The sequence below is a fragment of the Geotrypetes seraphini genome, chromosome 1 (genome assembly GCF_902459505.1).
Source record: "Geotrypetes seraphini chromosome 1, aGeoSer1.1, whole genome shotgun sequence".
Classification (NCBI taxonomy): Eukaryota; Metazoa; Chordata; class Amphibia; order Gymnophiona; family Dermophiidae; genus Geotrypetes; species Geotrypetes seraphini.
Window position 1 is genome coordinate 165,867,169 of NC_047084.1, and position 22,860 is coordinate 165,890,028.

Consider the following 22,860-nt stretch of genomic DNA (forward strand, 5'->3'; position numbering starts at 1 on the left):
TGTAATGCTGTATCTTTATTCCTCCAAACATATAGGCCTTAGCGTCATTGTACTCAGAAAAATAAAAGAAGGTTAAGTGTCACTTTTCTCAAAGGCAAAAATGAAATAGGCAAAAACACACAGTTCACTAGAAAATAAGTAACAGGCAAAAATGACCTTGTTTCTAACCCTCAGTGGACAAGAAGTTTTACAAACACAGTTCATTGGCCTTGTCTCCCAAAGTCTTATTCAGATGGCTCTGGTCTAAAACAGCTGGAGTCTCCAGCTTTAAAAGTTGGGCAGGGAGGATTACTGAGTCTGCTTTCACTGGCTTTTTACAGCTTTCAAAAATCCCTTCCCAAGGTATTAGCAGACTCTTCCCCCAAAAATCCTCAGCTCCTCACTGAGCCAAAACAAAATATAGCAAAAGAAAGAAAGTTCAAAACTTTGCAAGCACACACAGTTCTTTCTTCAGGGCACTGATGTGCCCGTTCCACACTAAGTGTAACAAACACTGCATCAACTGCTCTTTGCTTTCCACAGTTCAAAATCCAGTACTTTCTGTGAGGGGAGAAAAGAAAAAAACTTTTCACCAAAATAGTTCACGCCTTTTTGGCTACACAAAAAGAAAACATTCCTTTTAAAACTTTCAGGAAGAATCCTTGTCACTGGCAAACAGTAAGTTGTCTCACTTTAACTTACTTCCATTTCTTCTAAGCCTTCTCCTTCTGTAACAAACTGGTCAGCCAGCTCTCTGGGCTCCTCCAGGTTTAAATCTTTCTCTTCAGAACACTTAGGAGCTTCTTCAGCTTCTGGCATTTCCTGGTCACTACCTTGCCATTTGTCTGGGTTCCTCTCTGGGAAGTCAGATCCCTCTGCTTTCCCTGCCTTCTTCCCCTGAGGAATGAAAGTAGAGAATGACATGGTGAATGTTACCCACCGCTAGCTACGGGTAACCCACAGGAATGAGGCGAAAAATGATTGAAAGCTGCAGGTATGGGGACAAGGCCATTCACTGCCCCATGGAGCAGTGAATGGCCTTGTCCCCGCAGTAAAGTATCTGCCGCACATTGTCTCCCTTCCCACCCCTCCCTGTCAGTAGCCTTCCTCGTGATCATGCATTCCAGCAGCCCCCTCCCTCCTCCCTCCCAATTGCTGTGGTCCTGGCATCTCTTCCCCTCATCAGGTCATCTCCCTCCCTCCCGAAATGACGGAGGTGATTAGTGGAGTTCCACAGGGCTCAGTCTTGGGCCCAATCCTATTCAACATCTTTATAAGAGACTTGGCAGAAGGGCTTCGAGGTAAAATAACATTATTCACCGATGACGCCAAACTGAGTAATGTAGTGGGCAAATGCACAACAGACGAAGATTCAGTGCCCGACAACATGATGCACGACCTACTCCTACTGGAGCGATGGTCTAGGACATGGCAACTCAACTTCAATGCCAAAAAATGCAAAGTTATGCACCTGGGCAGCCAGAATCCATGCAAGTCTTATACCCTTAATGGCGAGATCCTAGCAAAAACGGTAGCAGAACGAGACTTGGGGGTAATCATCAGTGAGGACATGAAGTCTGCCAATCAAGTGGAGCAGGCTTCGTCCAAGGCAAGACAAATCATGGGCTGCATACGAAGGGGTTTCGTCAGTCGTAAGGCGGAAGTCATTATGCCATTGTATAGATCCATGGTGAGGCCCCACCTGGAATACTGTGTGCAATTCTGGAGGCCGCATTATCGCAAGGATGTGCTGAGACTGGAGTCGGTGCAAAGAATGGCCACCCGGATGGTCTCGGGACTCAAGGATCTCCTGTACGAAAAACGGCTTGACAAATTACAGCTATACTCGCTCGAGGAGCGCAGAGAGAGGGGGGACATGATCGAGACGTTCAAGTATCTTACGGGCCACATCGAGGCGGAGGAAGATATCTTCTTTTTCAAGGGTCCCACGACAACAAGAGGGCATCCGTTGAAAATCAGGGGCGGGAAACTACGAGGTGACACCAGGAAATTCTTTTTCACTGAAAGAGTGGTTGATCGCTGGAATAGTCTTCCACTACAGGTGATTGAGGCCAGCAGCGTGCCTGATTTTAAGGCCAAATGGGATCGGCACATGGGATCTATTCACAGGGCAAAGGTAGGGGAGGGACATTAAGGTGGGCAGACTAGATGGGCCATGGGCCCTTATCTGCCATCTATTTCTATGTTTCTATGTTTCTATTTACCATCCTTTTTTAAAATTAATTTTACTTTGATGTATTTTAAACAACTTCTTCTTCCCCTACTTTCCTTCTGTTTCATGTATCTGAATTTGTCCAGTATTTTTAATATTTGATAAATTATTGTTTTTATTTACTTATTTTAATTGTTTCCTATAATCTTTTATAATATACACCGTCTAGACATATATTTTGATAGACGGTATATCAAAAATAAAGAAACTTGAAACTCTCACCTTCATGAGTGCTTTTCAGAATTACGGTTTTCTCTCTGAGCAGCCCAGATACCATAGCATTCTCACAGATCGAGCACAACTATTCCGAAACTTCTCCTCTGATGCAAGCCGCCCGGGTGGAAACAGGAAGTTGCATCAGAGAAGTTTTGTAATAGTCACACACGACCTGTGAGAAGGCTACGACATCTGGGCCACTCAGAGAGAAAACCTCGATTCTGAAAAGCACCCACGAAGGTAAGGGAGGGAGATGGTCCGATGAGGGAAAGAGGTCGAGTAGCACTGAAAAGGGAGAGAGGAACAGATGCCGAAGGGAAATAGGGAAGAGAGAGGATACGGCATGGAAATGGGAAGGGAGAGGGGAGCAGAAGCATGGAAGAGGGAAGGAGAGAGAGATGGGGGAACAGACACTGGAAGAATGTGGAGAGGAGAAAGAGGGGAGAAGACGCTGAAGGGAAGTGGAGAGAGAGGGAGGAGCAGATGCTGGATGGAAATGGGGAGGGGAGAGGAGAGTGGGGAACAGACACTGAAGGGAAGTGGAGAGAGAGGGGGAGGGGAGAGAGGAACAGATTCTGAAGGGAAATGGGGAGGACAGAGGGGGAGCAGATGCTGCATGGAAGTGGAAAGGAGAGAGAGGGGAGCAGTCACTGGAAGGAAGTGGGGAGAAGAGAGAGATGGGAGCGCATATTGGATGGAACGAGGGGATAAAGAAAAAAAGGGCACATGCTGGATTGGGGGAAGAGGATAGAATTAGTGGGATACTGGAAGGAGTAAGGGAAAGAGGTGGCAAGCTGTAGGTAGACACAATGAAAGGTAAATTGAGGACTAGAAAGTAAGAAAGTAGACAAGAGGTAGAAAACAAATTGAGAATGAAGAGAAGAAAAAGAAGGGAAAGGGAGAAGAGAGAGGTACCAAAGCATTGGGAGAGGGGAGGAGACAGATATCTGAAGGAAGGAAAGGAGGAGAGAGATGCTAAAACCCACCTGGGGGAGTGAGTGAGAGATGGAAGGGAAGAAGACAGAGATGCCAGACTATGGGGGGAGCTTAGGGAAGAAGATGGGGAGAGGGAGGGAGAGATGGTAGGGAGAGGCAGACTATTTTTGGTAGAGGCATAGAAATAGAGCAGATGCCATATGGAAGAGCCAGAGAGAAGACAGATAGCAGATGGAAGGATGAGAATGATGAGAAGATGAGGAAAGCAGAAACCAGACAAAGTTAGAAAAAAATTTCTATTTCTTTTCTTTTTTTTTTTTTTTGATTTAGGATAAAGTAGTATTATAGCTCTATTGATAAACGTTTATAAGCAAAGCTCTGCCACCTGAAGATCTCTTCCTCTATTTTGACAGCCAGAGCTCTGATTTATAAAATGACAATTGTACAGAATATTGTTTCTTTTTATACTTAATAAAATAAGTTCAGTATAAAACTGAGGCTTGTGCGGATAAGATCAGATGGATTGCAGGGATGGGACAGGGACCGAGCTCGCAGGGATGGGGCAGAGACGGGACCCGAGCTTGCAGGGACAGGGCGGGGACCGAGCTCACAGGGGTGGGGATGGGGCGGAGACGGGGACAATTTTTTTTCTCATCTCATTCTCTAAAAGTTTTCTGCTTTTCAGTGTGTGTGCACGCCCAAACCTGTGTGAACCTGACCTGGAACTTAGCTCTCTTGGGCTCCACCTGTGGTCATCTTGCATAGTGCTGGTTTTCTTAAACCTAGTAGTGCATGGCTTCTGTTTTCTGGCAATAGGTTTGCAAACAACTGCTTTCTCACTGTGCATGGTTTCCAGCTCACTGGAAACCATGGCATCGTGCCAGGTATCCTGCCAGGGTTCATTCTCAGAAGGGTCTTTCTCAGAATAGGCAGCCACATCTGTAAGTGAATGTAATCTGTACTTCTGGAGAGCTTAACACTGCTCTTCTAATCTAAGGCTTGGCTTTATATACAGAGTCATCATTCTAAGAAAGCTCGACTCGGTTTACAATAGTTAACTTAACAGAAAAAAACCATAAGGAATAATGACAGAATTTCAAGAAAATTAATTTTCAAAATATTTAGCAAATAAAGTGGTTTTTAAAGATTTATGAAAAAATTGAAGTGAACCAGAACTCCATAAAAGAAGCAGAAGATCATTCCAAAGTTGAGAAAATTGAAAAATCAAAGATCGACTAAAAATCTTGACTCCTTTAGTCCCTCTCCTAGAAGGAAAGGATAACTTAAATCGTTGGATGCCTTTTGCAAAAGAGAATCTGTAGACATTCCAAGATAAAGGAATAAGAGGAGTAAAGATACCATATAGGATCTTGAAAGCAACACAAGCATATTTAAATTGAACTCTAAAATAAACCAAGAGCCAATGACTCTGGAGCAATGGAGTCACATGGTCAAATTTATGTTTCTCAAAAATCAATTTCGAAGCAGTATTTTGAATCAACTGCAATCTATAAAGGCAGATTTTTTTAATGCTGAGGTAAATATAGAAACATAGAAACATAGAAGATGACGGCAGAAAAAGTCCATAGCCCATCAAGTCTTCCCATTCTAATGACCCACCCCCCTTGATTTTACCCCCCTAGAGATCCCAAATGTGTATCCCATTTCCTTTTAAAATCTGGCACGCTGCTGGCCTCAATCACCTGAAGTGGAGGTTCATTCCAATGATTAACCACCCTTTCGGTGAAGAAGAACTTCCTGGTGTCGCCATGAAATTTCCCACTCCTGATTTTCAGCGGGTGCCCTCTTGTGGCTGAGGGACCTTTAAGAAAGAAGATATCATTTTCCACCTTTATGTGGCCCATGATATATTTAAACGTTTCAATCATATCTCCTCTCTCTCTACGTTCCTCGAGTGAGTATAGCTGCAATCTGTTCAGCCTTTCCTCCTATGGGAGATCTTTGAGCCCCGAGACCATTCTGGTGGCCATTCGTTGCAGTAATCAAGGCGAGATAGTATAATGGACTGAACTAAAATAGAAAAATGACGTTGATAAAAAAGATGTCTAACCTTCCTCAGCATATGTAGATTAAAAAAAACATTTCTTGACCACAGAGTTAATTTGATCCTTAAAAGAGAGAGAGGAGTCAAAAAGGACTCCCAAAATCTTAGCAGAAAACTCAATTTGTAAAGAGGATCCAGAAACCAAAGCTACAGAAAGAGGAAGACAATCTTCTGATTCTTAAATGGGACCAAAGCAGACGCAGAGCCGGATGGGTCACAAATGGAAGATTCTCACTCATTCCTTTTGCTAGTCAAAATGCTTATCCATGGGGTTTAATTCCAAGATATTTTATTGATTTTATATATATAAAAAAAATAAAAAGTACAAGATAAAACGACAGTATAACTGTAAAAGAGGATGAAAAAAAATAACATTGAAATTCTGAGAGGAACATTACAATTACGTCAAAGTACACTGACTGGGCCTCCACGTGTGTGGATCGCCGGACTCGATGGACCTTGGGTCTGATCCGGTGATGGCAGTTCTTATGTTATTAATGTTAAAAGAAATGCTGAGCTCAAGCAAATTGTCTGTTGCTCAAATGATATCTTTGAGTATGAGATTTATGAGAATTATCTAAGGCTTGTAAATATGATTATAACATAGACCAGTTGGTCATTTACTTTCATATGCCCATACATTTTGTCCATTGGGGTCTGTTGATGCTGTTAAGTTGGCTTGGATGTCTGTGATGGCAATTCTATCTATCATCTATTTCTATGAGATCTATTCCTCCTTCGGCTCTAGGAATGTACAGTCATAGCATACATTCATTTTATTATATTAGGGTAACTTTATAACATATTTTCTGCATATGAAGCATGTGATCTATACATAAAATTGCTTTTACAAAATTTCCCGGGGATGTGCACAAAAGCTCACATATCTATGCATAGACATTCTTAGAGGTGTAATTTGGATGCCGAAGGAACAGCATTGTGATACAGGTTAGTTTTCTTATAATTCTCTTGCACAAATTTACATATTCTTCAAAGATGATTTAAATGTGTTCATAAAATCCATGAAAACCTTTGCATAAGAATTTGTTTCTACTACAGATCAGGTTGAATAGAAGGTGACAGAGGGTAGTGATTGTATGTGATGATCTTAAGGTGGCCAAACAGGTTGAAAAAGTGACGGCAAAAGCTAGAAGGATGCTAAGGTGCGTAGGGAGAGGTATGGCCAGTAGGAAAAAGGAGGTATTGATGCCCCTCTATAAGACTCCGGTGAGACCTCATTTAGATATGAAAAGGATGGAGTTGGTCCAGAGGAAGGCTACTAAAATGGTGCTTGGTCTTCGTCATAAGGGGTATGGGGACAGATTTAAAGATCTCAATTTGTATACTTTGGAGGATATGCGGGAGAGGGGAGATATGATAGAGACGTTTAAATACCTATGTGATGTAAATGCACATGAGTCGAGTCTTTTTCATTTGAAAGGAAACTCTGCAATGAGAGGGCATAAGATAAAGTTAAGAGGTGATAGGCTCCGGAGTAATCTAAGGAAATACTTTTTTACAGAAAGGGTGGTAGATGCATAGAACAGTCTCCCGGAAGAGGTGGTGGAGACAGAGACTGTGTCTGAATTCAAGAAAGCATGGGATAGTCAGTGGGATCTCTTAGAGAGAGGAAGAGGTAATGGTTGCTGCGGATGAGCAGACTGGATGTGCCATTTGGCCTTTATCTGCCATTGTGTATCTATATAGTAGGAGCCTCTTGTTTAAGGGCATATAGATGCCTATTTTGTTCTGATAAATGTAATTCCTAGCTTCCACAATATTGTGTATGCAAATTCTGCTATGTGAAGCCATTTTCCTTTCTGACTGAAAGCCCAAGGATGCAGATATGGAGTCCAAAGAAATTTTAAAAAAGGTGGGAGGAGGGGGAGAAATAGCAATGTGTGGCAAAACACCCAAACAAATCCTCACTTAAAATTTTCTCAAATTCATTCACAATATACCTGTATATCTATAGATAGATTCTTTACAGTAGATATGAATGTTGAAATCTTTATTTTTTTTTATTATTTCTTAATGTTACTGTGTTGTACTGGGGAGATCATCAGAGAAAAACATCTCAATAGTGGTGCATGGGAGAAGTGCTTCTGCGAATTGCAAATTGCTATAGGGTCAATAGAATTGCTATAGCAATTCTATTGACCCTATAGCAACTGCAGACGAAGTTGGGGGTCTCTGCCCAAATGCCAGTGCTGTGGAAGTGAACTCCATTTCTCTCAGCAGATGTGGAAGTTTAACGATGTAGGTGTCAAGTGATTGGACTTGTTTCCTTTATGTCAGCCCTGACACAGATAAGTGGCAGTTTTGTTTGACCCCCTTATTATTTTTTGTGTGATTGTCAAAAGAAATGCAGTGTGACATATTGAAGACTTTAGGGCCTCCTCCTTGCTTCATTCCACTTCCCATTCAACCCTTCAGTGTACCTAACTGGTCTGTCACATTGGATAGTAGATTGTGCTGGAGGGTTAAGCCAAAACCCAGAATTTATTTATTTATACTGTTCTCTCAGGGGAGCTCAGAATGGTTTACATGAATTTATTCAGGTACTCAAACATTTTTCCCTGTCTGTCCTGGTGGGCTCACAATCTATCTAATGTACCTGGGGCAATGGGGAAATTAGGTAACTTGTCCAGGGTCACGAGCAGTGTGGGTTTGAACCTACACACTCAGGGTGCTGAGGCTGTAGCTTTACCCACTATGCCACACTCTCACCCTGTCTTACATCAGCCCACCCTCTTGGTGTTGTGTTTTTCCTCAGGCAACTGAAGAGTTTATGCAGTTTCCTACAAATGCGATGTGTTTCAACAAAATTGAAGAGTGCAGCAATATTATTTGACCTGCTGTTGATGCCTCTGTCATAATAGGCAATCCACGAGCAGCCTCATGTCAGTCTTGAAAAAAAATCAATACCTTATTAAGCTGTCAGGTTAGGTTTTGTCTGATGGCAGCTGTAAGCCATTTTGACTTATAAGCGGATAAATTTTTCCATGTGCATAAATGTGTCAGTGCAGCTGACAGGTTTCGGTATAAAACTGATGTTTCAAGAACAGAACAATTTGGCTGTATTTTAGAAGGAGTTGAGCAAATTTAACTGGAAGGGGGGGGGAAAAATGGAAATGGTGCCCAGTCAAATGAAAATAGTATAAATGGACAGATAGTAGGAAGAAATATTGTCAGCCTGTAATAATGGAAAGTTTTCAGACAGCAAGTTTCTTAAAATGTGATATACCGCTTATTAGAACATAAGAATACTGGGTCAGACCAATGGTCCATCAAGCCCAGTAGCCCATTCTCACGACAGTCAATCCAGGTCACTAATGTCTGGCCAAAACCCAAAGAGTACCAACAATCCATGCTACTGATCCAGGGCAAGCAGTGGCTTCCCCCATGTCTTAATAACAGACTATGGACTTTTACTCCAGGAATTTGTCCAAACCTTTCTTAAAACCAGCAACGCTATACACCTTTACCACAACCTCTGGCAACCCTTTCTGCACACAATGCCACAGCACTTTCTTTGGGGCTCTCTTTCTTTTCATCCGTGTAAGCATTTTAACTACTTTTATTCTCTTTCCTTGATTTTAATCTCCAAATTTTTATATTGCTACCCCCACTAGTTTCACATTTGTCTCATTTGATATATAATTTTTAATATACCAATAAAAGGCATGGGAGGCATGCTAGTACCTGGCCAAAACCCAAAGAGTAGCAAAATTCCATGCTACCGATCCAGAGCAAGCAGATGCTTCCCCCATGTCTTAATAACAGACTATGGACTTTTCCTCCAGGAATTTGTCCAAACCTTTCTTAAAGCCAGCTATGCTATCCACCTTTACCACAACCTCTGGCAACAAGTTCCAGAGCTTAACTATTATCTGAGTGAAAAAATATTTCCTTCTATTGGTTTTAAAAGTATTTCCCTGCAATTTCATCGAGTGTCCCCTAGTCTTTGAAATTTTTGATGGTATGAAAAATCGATCCACTTGTACCCATTCTACTCCACTCAGGATTTTGTAGATTTTAATCATATCTCCCCTCAGCCTTCTCTAGCTCTAGCTGAAGAGGCCTAACCTTTTTAGTCTTTCCTCATACTAGAGGAGTTCCATCCCCTTTATCATCTTGGATGTTCTTCTTTGAATCTTTTCTAGTGCCGCTATATCTTTCTTGAGATAAGGAGACCAGAACTGAATGCAGTACTCCAGGTGAGGGCGTCCCATGGAGTGATACAGTGGCATTATAACTTGTTAACCATCTCTTTTTTAATAATTCCTAGCATCTTGTTTACTTTTTTTGGCTGCCGCTACATCAGTGGTCTCAAACTCAAACCCTTTGCGGGGCCACATTTTGGATTTGTAGGTACTTGGAGGGCCGCAGACAAAATAGTTAATGTTTTATTAAAGAAATGACAATTTTGCATGAGATAAAACTCTATAGTTTATAAAACTTTCCTTTAACAATTAAAAGGAAAGATATATAAACTATAAAGAGTTTTACCTCATGCAAAATTGTCATTTCTTTAATAAGACATTAACTATTTTTTCTGCGGCCCTCACATTTAAAGTTTAATATCCTTTCTTTCTCAAAACTGGCACATTTCATTCACTATATTGAAAATAAAATCATTTTCTCTACCTTTGTTGTCTGGCGACTTTATTTTTCTGTGCTTTCAACTATGTTTCCAAGGCCTTCTTGTCCTTTGACTGTTTTTCTCTCCGTCTTCACTTTCTGCCTTGCATCCATCTTTGGCATTAACTTAATGTTCAATTTTTCTGCTTTCTTTTCAAAATCTACGTTTCCATGTCTTCCCTTCCCTTCCTATCTCTCTCTTCTTCTGTCCTATTTCCATGGTCTGGCATCTCTTTCCTTCCTTTCTCTCCCTCCCTCCTTCCTTCCTTTCCCCTGGTCTGGCATCTGTCTCCTTCCCTTCCCCCATGCTCTGGTATCTATCCCTCCCCCTCTATGGTCTGATATCTCCTTTCCTTCCCTCCCTCCCATGAACTTGGCTTCTTCTCTTGTTCCTCTCCTCTCCCTTCTCCTTCCTTCCCTCTCTTTCCCCAATTGGGTGCAGCAGCAACAGAAGCAGCATTTCCCTTCCCCCTTTCCTGTGCAGGAGAGGCATTTCTCTTCCCCTTTCCCTCCCTCTCCCTTTCCCTGTACAGCAGCAGCAGCATTTCCCTAGGGTCCCCCTTTCCTATGTAGCAGAAGCATTTCTCTTGACCCTTCCCTTCCGTTCTCTTCCTTGTGGAGCAGCAGCGTGTCTGGCCAGCTCGTTCCGTTCAAAGCCTCGGGTGGCGGCTCCTTGCGAGATCCGCACCTGCGTCTGAAGCCTCTCTGATGTTGTGACGTCAGAGAGGCTTCCAATGCAGGAGTGGATAGCACGAGGAGCCGCCAACCCGCGGCTTTGAACGGAACGTGCCGGCCAGACACGCTGCTGCTCCAAAAGGAAGGGAAAGGGGAAGAGAAATGCTGTTGATTGCGTCCAGACCGCGGGCTGCAAATAAAACCTGGAGAGCCACATGCGGCCCACAGGCCGCGTGTTTTGAGACCGCTGCGCTACATATTGGGCATAAGGTTTCATTGTTTTGTCTACAATGACACCCAGATCCCTTTCTTGGGTGCTAAACTCCAAGGTGGACCCTAGCATCCGGTAACTGTGATTTGGAATATTCTTCTCAATATGCATCACTTTGCATTTGTTCACATTACATTTCATCTGCTATTTGGATGCCCAGTCTTCCAATTTCCTAAGGTCTGCCTGCAATGTTTCACAATCCGCATTGGTTTTAACAACTTTGAACAGTTTAGTGTCATCTGCAAATTTAATCACCTAACTCGTTCCAATTTCCACATCGTTTATGGTAAAATAATTTTTATTGGAACAGACATAAAAACAAATACCAAGACTCAACTGCATAAGCAGTGTCCCAAAAAAAACAGCAACATTTGGTACAAAACTAACCCAATCATTTCCCCCGCCCCAATCACCTCCCCCCCCCAACTGGTCGGAGTTCCCAGAAACAGTCAGTAACACTAGTAAATCAATAAGACACAGTCAACAATTTAGCACTCGACTTCTTGCAACAGGAGTCATGGTAGTCCAAAAACGTTCCCAGATAACTGTAAAATGCTCACCCCGCACAGTTGAAAGATCAGGCACATCTCGACGCTCCCAAGTAAGCAGTTGAATCATCTGGGTACGCCACATGTGAATTGTGGGAACATCCATGTCCAGCCACTTGAGAAATATACATTTGAGGGCACATAAAATGGACCACTTAAGAAAAGCTTGCAGTCCAGGTGGCCTCAGATGACAAGAAGGAGAAACACTAAATAGCAGAAGAGAGGAGGGTTGTATAGTCACAGTCCAAAGAGTCTCTATAAAGGCAAAAAGTTGCCCCCCAAAAGTTTGAACCGCTGGACAAGACCATAACATATGGCCCAGCTCAGCGATCCGATAACCACATTTATCCACATCGTTTATAAATAAGTTAATTAGCACCAGTCCCAGTACAGATCCCTGTGGCACTCCACTGTTTACTCTCCTCCATTAAGAAAAATGACCATTTAACCCTACCCTCTGTTTTCTATCTGATAACCAATTCCTAATTCACAACTGAACCTTGCCTCCTATCCCATGACTATTTAATTTTCTCAGGAGCCTCTCATGAGGAACTTTGTCAAAAGCTTTCTGAAAATCTAGATACACTATATCAAATAGCTCACCTTTATCCACATGTGTGTTCACACCATCAAAGAAGTCAAGCAAATTGGTGAGGCAAGATCTCCCTTGGCTGAACACATTCTAACTCTGTCTCATTAAATCATGTTTGTCTATGTGTTCCACAATTTTATTTTTTATAATTGTTTCTGCCAATTTGCCCGATAGTGAAGCCAGGCTTACTGGTCTGTAATTTCCCAGATCTCCTCTGGAACACTTTTTAAAAATCAGCACAACATTAGCCATCCTCCAATCTTCAGGTACTACAGATGATTTTAGTGACAGGTTACAGATCACTAACAGCAGGTCAGCAATTTCAAGTTTGAGTTCCTTTAGTATCCTGGGATATATACCATCCGGTCCAGGTGATTTATCACTTTTTAACTTGTCAATTTGGCTTAGTACATCTTCCATATTCACAGAGATTTCTTTACGTTCCTCCACATCATCACCCTTGAATACTATTTCCAGTTCTGGTAGATCTCTTATATCTTATTCCGTAAAGACCGCAGCAAAAAATTAATTCAGTCTCTCCGCTATGGCCTTAACTTCCTTGAGTGCTCCTTTTGCTTCTTGATCATCCCATGGATTCCCTCACTGGTTTCCTGCTTCTGATGTACCTAAAGAAATTGTTTTGAGTTTTTGCCTCTTTGGCAAGTTTCTCTTCATATTCTTTCTTAGCTTTCTTTATCAATGCTTTGCATCTAACTTGCCAGTGCTTGTGTCTCTTCTTATTTTCTTCATTCGGATCCTTTTTCCATTCTTTAAAGGATTTTTTTTTGGCTCTAATAGCCTCTTTCACTTCAGTTTTTAACCATGTCGGCTCTTTCCACCCTTGCTAATACGTGGGATACATCTGGTCTGGGCTTCCAGGATGGTATTTTTAAATAACATCCACGCCTGATTTACAGTCCTAACCTTTGCAATTGATCCTTTTAGCTTCTTTTTAACTATTTTCCTCATTTTATCATAGTCTCCCTTTCAAAAATTAAATGCCTTTACAGCAGATTTCTTTTGCGATGTCACTCCCGGTGTCAGCTCATATTTGATCACGTTATGATCACTGTTTCCAAGCGGACCCAACAGAGTTAACTCCTGCACTATGCCTTGCATTCCACTAAGGACCAAATCTAAAATAGCTTCCCCTCTTGTTGGTTCCCGGACCAGTTGTTCCAAGAAGCAGCCATTTATGACGTCTAGGAATTTTACCTCTCTAGCACTCCCTGATGTAACATTAAACCAGTCAACGCTGGGGTAATTGAAATAAAAAATTCACAGGATGAGATAAATCAATTACAAATACACAAAAACTTTTATCTCCTACTGCTGGGATGGGAACTTTCATATGTTAAATAATAACCTGAGGGGGAGAAAAAGATCTCACAACTCACGAGGTATTTAGCTAACCAGCCGAAGCTGCAAAGTGAATAAGCCCTCAGTTCATCATAGGTAATAATAATAATAAAAAAACTCCCCCCCCCCCACTGACTTATCAAATTATGTCCCATTCAGCAGCAGGAAAAACACAAAAACTGAAGAAGTTTCTTCAATACATATGAGATGTGGAGCAGCAAATAGAGAAACACAGCATCTAAAGGGGAGAGGCGGTCTTAATCCAGTTAACCCCCTCTTTTACAAAGGTTCGTTAGCCATTTAAGCATGTGTATATTTAGCATGCACTAAAATGCATAGCGCACCTTAGTAAAAGTCTATGCACAAGTACATCTAGTCCAGACGAAAGATGCACCATCCAGAGAAATGAATCAAGTTCAAAATACGGTAGCTCAGAAAGATGGTCACTTTATAACCGGAAAACTACTCGGCTCTGCAAAATCTCTTTGGGATTAAACGACTGTCCATTCATCCAAGCAGAGCTGAAAAGTGCTAAAACTAGCGTCATGAATCCACTTTAAGTCCAAGTGCCAAAAAATGCAAATCCCTTGTCAAGGGTTGAAAACATGAGCACATCTCAATTTAGCAGTTGTTAGAATTGTTTTCATGTCAGCTAATTGCCTTGCACTGGAAATTGCCTTGAAAAAATGATTGGAAGGTGGCACATCAAATCTAAAAGAAGTTATCCTGCCATTGTATCGGGCGATGGTGCGCCCGCATCTGGAATACTGCGTCCAATATTGGTCTCCGTACCTTAGGAAGGATATGGCGTTACTAGAGAGGGTTCAGAGGAGAGCGACACGCTTGATAAAAGGGATGGAAAACCTCTCATACGCTGAGAGATTGGAGAAACTGGGTCTCTTTTCCCTGGAGAAGAGGAGACTTAGAGGGGATATGATAGAGACTTATAAGATCATGAAGGGCATAGAGAGAGTAGAGAAGGACAGATTCTTCAAACTTTCGAAAAATAAAAGAACACTTGGAAAAGTTGAAAGGGGACAGATTTAAAACGAATGCTAGGAAGTTCTTCTTTACCCAACGAGTGGTGAACACCTGGAATGCGCTTCCAGAGGGCGTAATAGGGCAGAGTACAGTACAGGGGTTTAAGAAAGGATTGGACAATTTCCTGCTGGAAAAGGGGATAGAAGGGTATAGATAGAGGATTACTGCACAGGTCCTGGACCTGTTGGGCCACCGCGTGTGCGGACTGCTGGGCATGATGGACCTCTGGTCTGACCCAGCAGAGGCATTGCTTATGTTCTTATGTTCTTAATACCTAAATAAGTAAATAAATCTAAAAAGATTAATTTCCAAAGACTCCTTTTCTTTCTGTTGAAGATTAAATATACTTCTTTCAGAAAACAAAATCCTTTAATCCACTGGGATATTGAGGGATCTCCATAAAACATATTTGGAAACTGAATTCCTCATTACTGGAAACAGTGAAAGTGTTCACGAGATTATAATGTGTTGAGAAATACATTAAACATCTGTTAACTTAATAAAAGTGGCAGTTTCAGTTTATTCTTAATGCCATGATAATACACTATGTAAAAATGTACACATTAAGTCGAGTTCTATTCCCAGTGCAAAATAATCCAAATCAAAACAATGAAATTGTCACTTTATATTGAATGAATATATCCTACTAGGTTTACAGAACATTTTTAAAAACATCATTGTGGTATTCACATGGAAATTTTCTTTCTTCACTAGGGGCCCCTTTTTACTAAGTCGCACCAACGACTTTAGCATGTGCTAAATACTAAGAAGACAAAGTCAAAAACAAAGAAAAGCCACTTTTTCCACAACAAAGGAGAAATCAAAAACAAAAGTGAAAAAACTATGCAGTAAACGTTCCTGATGCAGGCGTTTATTTAAAACAAACACACCCAAAAGTATGCAGTGATCCACATAAGATGTCAAAAGTGCAGGCCCAAATGATAACCCACCTTAAATATCCATCATACAGATCCAACACAGTCCGTGTTTCAGCCAAAACTGCCTTCTTCAGGGGTCCCAGACTGTGAAGCCTTAAGATTAGTTGGGATTATTTCTGTCCTTTGCTTTGGTGGCATTTCGCATTATAGGTGCCTTTGTTTTGATCCACATAACAGCCTTCTAATCTTAAGGCTTCATAGTCTGGAACCCCTGAGGAAGTCAGTTTCAGCCGAAACATAGACTGTGTTAGGTCCTTATGATGGATATTTAAGGTGGATTATCATCTAGGCCCACACTTTTGACATCTTATATGGATCGCTGCATACTTTTGATGTATTTGTTTTAAATAAACCCCTGTATCAGGAAGGATTACCCCCTCAGTTTTTTCACTTTTGTTTTTGGCTAAATGCTAAGAAGCTCATTTTAATCCTATTGGCTGCTTAGCTAATTGAAAGTACTCACTAAAGCCTTTAGAGCACCTTAGTAAAAGGAGCCCTTAAGGCGAGTACTTATTTCTGAACCATCTGCTTAATGCTTTGATGAAGGAAGATCTTTCTAGTTAAATCTAATCTAATCTAATCCTTAGGTTTGTATACCGCATCATCTCCACGTTCGTAGAGCTCGACGCGGTTTACAGTAGGAGAAATAGGAAGGAACTACAACAGAGGGTTAGAGGTAGAAGTGTGAAGAAAATTTAGAGGACTTGGGATGCCAAGATATAAGAGTTTCCTTGATTCCTAAGTTGGAGGGAGACTTACATTTTTTGAGAAAAGCCAGGTTTTCAGATGTTTGCAGAAAACTTGGAGAGAGCTCAAGTTCCGAAGAGGGGAGGTAATGTTGTTCCAGAGCTCAGTGATTTTGAAGTGAAGGGAGGTCCCTAGCTTTCCTGTGTGGGCAATGCCTTTTAGCGAGGGGAAGGATAGTTTTAATTTGTGGGAGGATCTGGTGGTATTAGGGTTTGAGGAATTCCAAGAAAGAGGGATAAAGGGAAGGAGGATACCATATAGGATTTTGAAAGTTAAACAGGCGCATTTATAGTGGACCCTGGCGATTATCGGAAGCCAGTGGAGCTTGGCCATTGGGTCATTTATTGGGCTTGCAGCTTTTAATTTAATTTGAGGAAGAGAAAAATGATTCAAGTGAACTCCACAAATAACTGTTTGAAAAGCAGTGCTGTTAAACCAGTACTTGCAAATATTTTAATAAAATAAACAACAAAAAAGATGTTGCACCTTCTTGAGCTATCACTGCTAACATCCTTAGCAATCCTACCTATCCCCACGCTGGCTTATCCATTAGGCAGAAGAGAAGACTGGCACACTCCAAGAAACAAACTCAGAGGATGTCCATAAAGGAGTTTAAGCTACCAAACCAATGGGCCAGGAGATAAGGAGTAGAGAGTGACAAAATTCATCACCATTCCCATCCCCGTGGGAAACAATCCTGTGTCATTCTTACGTGTCTATCTCAACCTCAGTCCTTCTACACCGACATTCTTCAATGCAAGGCTTAAGGGTCTGTGGTTGAGCCCATTCATACTCTTGATTCTTCCCTCTCTCCTTGAATAATGACATCAAGATGGTTTCCCGCGGTTATCCACGGGGACGGGAACGGTGATGAATTTTGTCACCATCTCATTCTCTAATAAGGAGCCGTTACAATTTCGCTTTATTAACCAGTCGGACTCAAAAATAGATCCAACACGGTCCGTGTTTCAGCTCAATAGCCTTCATCAGGGTCCTATGAGTTCATATTTATTTTATTTATTTAAAAAGTTTATATACCGCATATAGCCTGTCCCACGCGGTTCACATAAAAACAAATCATTCATAACTTTAGAATAACATCAGAGTACATATAAACAACTATCAAAAGATTAATTCAGGAACTAGTGGAACCCTCAATCATTCACTAAGTTAATTTCCACTGAACAACAAAATTGTGAAATCCATAAACATATCACATGTAAATAAATCACTACTAACCGAATGGAGTCAATAATCACTTTCCACAAATAGCCCCAATATTGCTGGAAACCCTTCTTCTATAAGAAGCTACTTAATATCATAACATTCAATAAATATTATTAAATATAAATTTTCTTACATTTATCCATTAATTTTCATAAAATCACATCAATACATACATCATTTCCAATGAGATTACCCTCTTTTTTTGTTTTCACCCCACACTTCACCAATAAATAATAAAAAGTCCACTCAAAGATAGTGCTTCTTAAACTTGCTACCCTCCTGGGCAAGAAATCACAATGTCTGCCCTTGTTGGTTGCACTTGCTCTGTTCTTTAGAATTAATTCCACAATTCACTCAAGAACTCAGTCCAGCCTGACACAGAGCTGTGTTTTGCAATCTTGTGTCATCAAGAGCTGTGACTCAGGAGGTCTCCCGTTTAATCTCTGCCCTCTCCAACAGAATATCCATATATTACTACCTCGATGAGGGTTAATCCAAGCCAGGTATCCACCTCCAGTTGTGACTTCACTTAGAAAGCAAACGCTCATCACATGTAAATAAATGAATGAATAGGAGGAAAAGCCTACAATGTCCTCGCAAACCTCAATGTGCTTCCTCATAGACATAAAAACCTCCTACTTGAAAGCATTCATGACTCAACATTCTCTTTAAATTAGTTCATGCAAGTCCACTCAAATAAATACTTCCTTATACGAAAAACAGTTCATGCATGTCCTCTTTCACTTTAGTGATTGTAAAGAATACTGCAACTTATCTGGTTCTCAGCGTTGCTATGATTCCACGCCGACGATGGCAAGCATTTCACAGACAAAGCTGCTTCAGGAAAACGGGATCACGGCTTGCTGACAAATGGCTGCATTGCTTTCAAGTAGGTTTTTATGCCTATGAGGAGGCTCATTGAGGTTTGCGAGGACGTTGTAAGTCCCGAACCGTGCCCTGAGGCTTTTCCTCCTGTTCATTCATTTATTTACATGTGATATATTTACAGATTTCACAATCGACTAATAATTTTTGTTGTTCAGTGGAAATTAATCCATATAAAACAAGTCACTGGTAGCACAAAAAGCCTGATCGTCCAAGTACCCATAATCAAAGCTGATTTTAGACGTATCTAAAACCAGCTTAGGCCTTTCCCCTGCCACTAAACGCACAGAGAGAAAAGAGGCATTTTTAGAGGAGGGGAAAGGGCGGGCGGTGGGCGGGTCGGGTTGCCTAGTCGGCACTTATACGTTTTGACTTAGACGAAGTGCCGAAAGATCTAAGTGCCGAAAAAGGGGCCACTGAGCTGATCATAGCTGCTAAGGTGGGATTGGGGGTTGGGGTGGGGTCGGCGGGGGGGGGGGTCACGGGTCGATAGGGGGGGCCGATCAGGGGTTCGGGGGGGGCGGTCATTGGGGGGGTTGTGTCCAGGGTAGGAGGGCCTGGGATCCCTCCTGCCCGTATTGTAGTGGGGGTGGGGGGTAGGGGGTCCGCCTGGGCAGGAGGGGTTGGGCTCCCTCCTGCCCGATTGTGTAGGGGGGTGGGGGGCGAGAGGCCAGGAGGGGTTGGGCTCCCTCTTGCCCTGATGTCATCGGGGAACGTCGGGGTGCCGCGGGGCAGGAGGGTTCCCTCCTGCCCCGATGTCGTGGGGGGGAAGGGGGTTGACAGACACCGGTTATAGAATCCAGCTTTTAGGCGAAGCACTGGCTCCTCCTTCGCCTAAAAGCCCTTGTGTTGGACGTTTGGGGCTTAGGCGTTTTTTTGGTTCATTATGGGGTATAAGTGTAGACGTCGTGGTGGTCTGGGCATTTAAACAGCTGAATATAGTGGCAGGCAATTATCAAAAAACCTCCATTTGGACGTTTTTTTTATTATGGACATTTTCCCTGCTTCTACTTTCAACGTTTAAGGCCTTAGGCCAAAAGGGGACTTAGACTTTTTTTTGATTATGCCCCTCTATGTGTACAAGTTGTGCCTGGAAATTCAAAATGATGAGATAGATAGATTGGGGATGAACCTGTTATGGTTTTGAAGCAAAGACAAGCAAACTTAAAAATGACCCTGGCTTCCACTGACAGCCAGTGTAGTTTTTTGTAATACGAGCTTACATGATCCGATTTCTTGAGACCATAAATGAGATGGACTGCAACATTCTGAACGATTCTTAGTCATTTGATGGTTTTCTTAAAAGATCCCAGGTATATAATATTGCAGTAATCTAAGATGCTTAAGATCAAAGATTGAACCAGCAATCGAAAAGAGAATAAATCAAAGTAGTGTTTAATGGTACGAAGTTTCCATAAAGTGAAAAAGCATTTTTTAACCCGAGAGTTAGTATGATCTTCAAAAGACAAGCTTCGGTCCAGGATGACACCAAGAATTTTGACAGTAGAATTAATTGGGTAATCTAGTTCCTATCTATGGTGCCCTGCATGCTGGTATGCCCCTCCAACAGCATCTATATCACATTCTGTTAGCTCAGCATGGCCATTGAAGAATGAAGAAAGTGCCATCATCATATCTGATTCCTCATTTGCACCCTCCAAGTTGACGGCCATGTTGCCAAACACTCCAGCCTCCTCTTGTAGGTGCTCTTCCGGTGGTACATGATGATCCTTAAGTGTTGTTGGGCTTCCTCTGATATCTCAAGCTGGCTGCCCACTGACAGTCCTTGCCTGGGTGCTTGGACACTTCTCAGCATCAGAACCCATGGCCTCATCTACAAATATGAAAACTGTAACACACCATCAATATATATGCCATCAGTCTCTATACCAGTGTTTCCCAACACTATCCTGGAGGTACACTTTTTCAATTTTGTTTTCAAGATTACCACAATGAATACGCTTTCTCTGCAAGGATTCTCCATTATATGGAAATCAATATCATGCATGTTCACGTAATCCTGAAAAGAGGATTGGCTAAGTATGCCTCCAGTAGAGGGTTGAGAAGCATTGCTTTACACACAACTTAGGCTCAGATGTGGTCAGCTATGGACCCTCTCCTTAGTCTAGAGCAGTGGTTCCCAAACCTGTCCTGGGGGACTCCCAGCCAGTCAGGTTTTCAAGATATCCCTAATGAATATGCATGAGAGAGATTTGCATATAATGGAAGTGACAGGTATGCAAATCTCTCTCATGCATATTCATTAGTGATATCTTGAAAACCTGACTGGCTGGGGGTCCCCCAGGACAGGTTTGGGAACTACTGGTCTAGAGGGTGCAATTCAAAATGCATGCATGTGGAGTGCATGGCAGTAGGCGGTACCTGACCAAAAAACTGTATCTTGTGATCCAATTGATAAGGGTACAAGCCCCTACCACAGAGTTCAGCTGAGTATACATGTAGAATACCTGAAGGAAAGTCAAGAATCCTACAGTACCTGATATTTTACAATACAGAGATATTTCTAAGACTGGTGTTGCAATTAAGGACATGTTTAGGCATGTCTGTCTGGCCAAGACCTGTACTCTGGTATCAGCTAATGCGATGCAAAGTAATTTTGGGTTGCACTGAACCCTCAAGACTAGGCTAGACTTATCGGAGCCTGAGCTCTATGAAATTCCCAGAACTAAATGTTACATAAGACTGGTCAAAGTCCTGAATTCCAGGAAAAGCACAAAAAACAAACAAACATAAAAGCTCAATCTCTAGTTTCATTGATGCCAGAGTTCAAAGAAATATATCTCAAATCAAAAGACATTTCTGAGACTTCTTCAGCCAGTTACCTTCTGAAATGTTCCCAGAACATCTGATTAGAAATGGTGTAAAATAGGGACATCTCTAGCTGGAAGGGATCTGACATTTCCTGCTGTTAGCCTTTTTATAGAAACATGTTTTTATGGCGAGAATGCGGGATTGCTTCTCGTAGAAGGTGTGTTTGCAATTAGATGATGCTTACAGAGAGCCTGTCTCTACCTAATTATTGTACTACTATAAGTTTCATCCCACTCACTGGTCCAATGCCCCAGTCTTTAGGCAAAACCCTGGAATGTATTAAATGCATATGGTGAGCAATATGAGGACCAGATGGACAGTCATATTTGGGACAGCCATGTTGTGCTGCTCAGGGCGGATATTCAGATAATTCCTCTTCCTCTCACAGGGCAGAAGTTTCATTAGCGTTTGCGCTCTAGTGGGGTCACAAGGCTCTCATCCGGAGATCATGAGGCACTCTGCTACCTGCCTAGCCACCCGCCACAGCGACACTGGAAGGGCATTCCATAACAGAAGAGCACTTTGACGAGTGCCATTTATCCATGCTCATGAAACAGGAGGGATATGTAAATGAAAACCACATATATCACATATACCACATATATCCTCAGTGGTTTACATTCAGGTACTTTATCATATTTCCCTATCTGTCCCGACGGGCTCAAACTCTATCTAGTGTACCTGGGGCAATGAGGGGATTAAGTGACTTGCCCAGGGTCACAAAGAGCAGCGAGGGATTTGAACCCACAACCTAGAAAATTATAGCCTCAATCTATATAGTGGCATTTCCACATTTATTTTCCCACATATACAGCCTATCTAAAATGGACCTACCCATCAAGGTCACAGGGATGATGGCGTCATGTACCAATTATAAGGGGACCCACCGAGGGGGTAACTCTAACCACATCTAACCAAGGCGCGTTAGCGGTTTTACGCGCTTAATAGCGCATGCTAAACCGCTGGACACGCTAGCCGCTACCGCCTCCTCTTGAGCAGGTGGTAGTTTTCCGGCGAGCGCGGGGGTAGCGTGTGATTAAAAGTTGCGCGCGCTAAAGCCGCTAATGCGGCTTCATAAAAGGAGCCCTAGGTTTGAGTTCAATGGCTGGTATAGCTACTTATGTCTAACTTGACTGCTCTGGTGCATTTTTCCACATTTTGAAAATTTTTGAATGTAGTGATGTGGTGTGACTCTTTTGATATATTTTTTTTTTTTCCAGTTTGAAATGGATTGAAATAGGAGTGGCTGTTTAAGCTGTACGTACGAAAGTCCTTCAGTCTTACTCTGTTGAAGCTACAGCCTCAGCGCCCTAGGGTTGTGGGTTCAAATCCCGCGCTGCTCCTTGTGACCCTGGGCAAGTCACTTAGTCCTCCATAGCCCCAGGTATGATAGATAGATTGTGAGCCCACTGGGATAGTTAGGGAAAACGCTCGAGTACCTGATTGTAAAACCGCTTAGATAACCTTGATAGGCGGTATAGAAAATCCTAATAAACTTGAAACTTGAAACTTCCATTTGAATTGTATTTGATTAAGTGAGGCTACACTAAAACAGATTTAAAGAGAGAAATATTTACCTGACCATTGTTCCTGAGTTGGGCTCAGGTTCTTGTTAGTAGATATTGTCTTAACTTAACATATGGGTGGAGGGGTTTTTTTTGGCCTATAATTA

General features: G+C 42.0%; 1 protein-coding gene across 1 annotated transcript in view; it reads right to left on the reverse strand.

Annotated features, from left to right (window-relative positions):
• Positions 1-498: 498 nt before the first annotated feature.
• Positions 499-22,860, reverse strand: part of ASIC5 (acid sensing ion channel subunit family member 5) — a 112,198-nt gene continuing 89,836 nt past the window's right edge. Inside the window, exons 12-13 of the mRNA XM_033958640.1 lie at positions 682-876; positions 499-540 (exon numbers count right to left, since the gene is read on the reverse strand). Coding sequence (XP_033814531.1) covers positions 499-540; positions 682-876 — 237 coding nt within the window. The remainder of the gene's footprint in view (positions 541-681; positions 877-22,860) is intronic.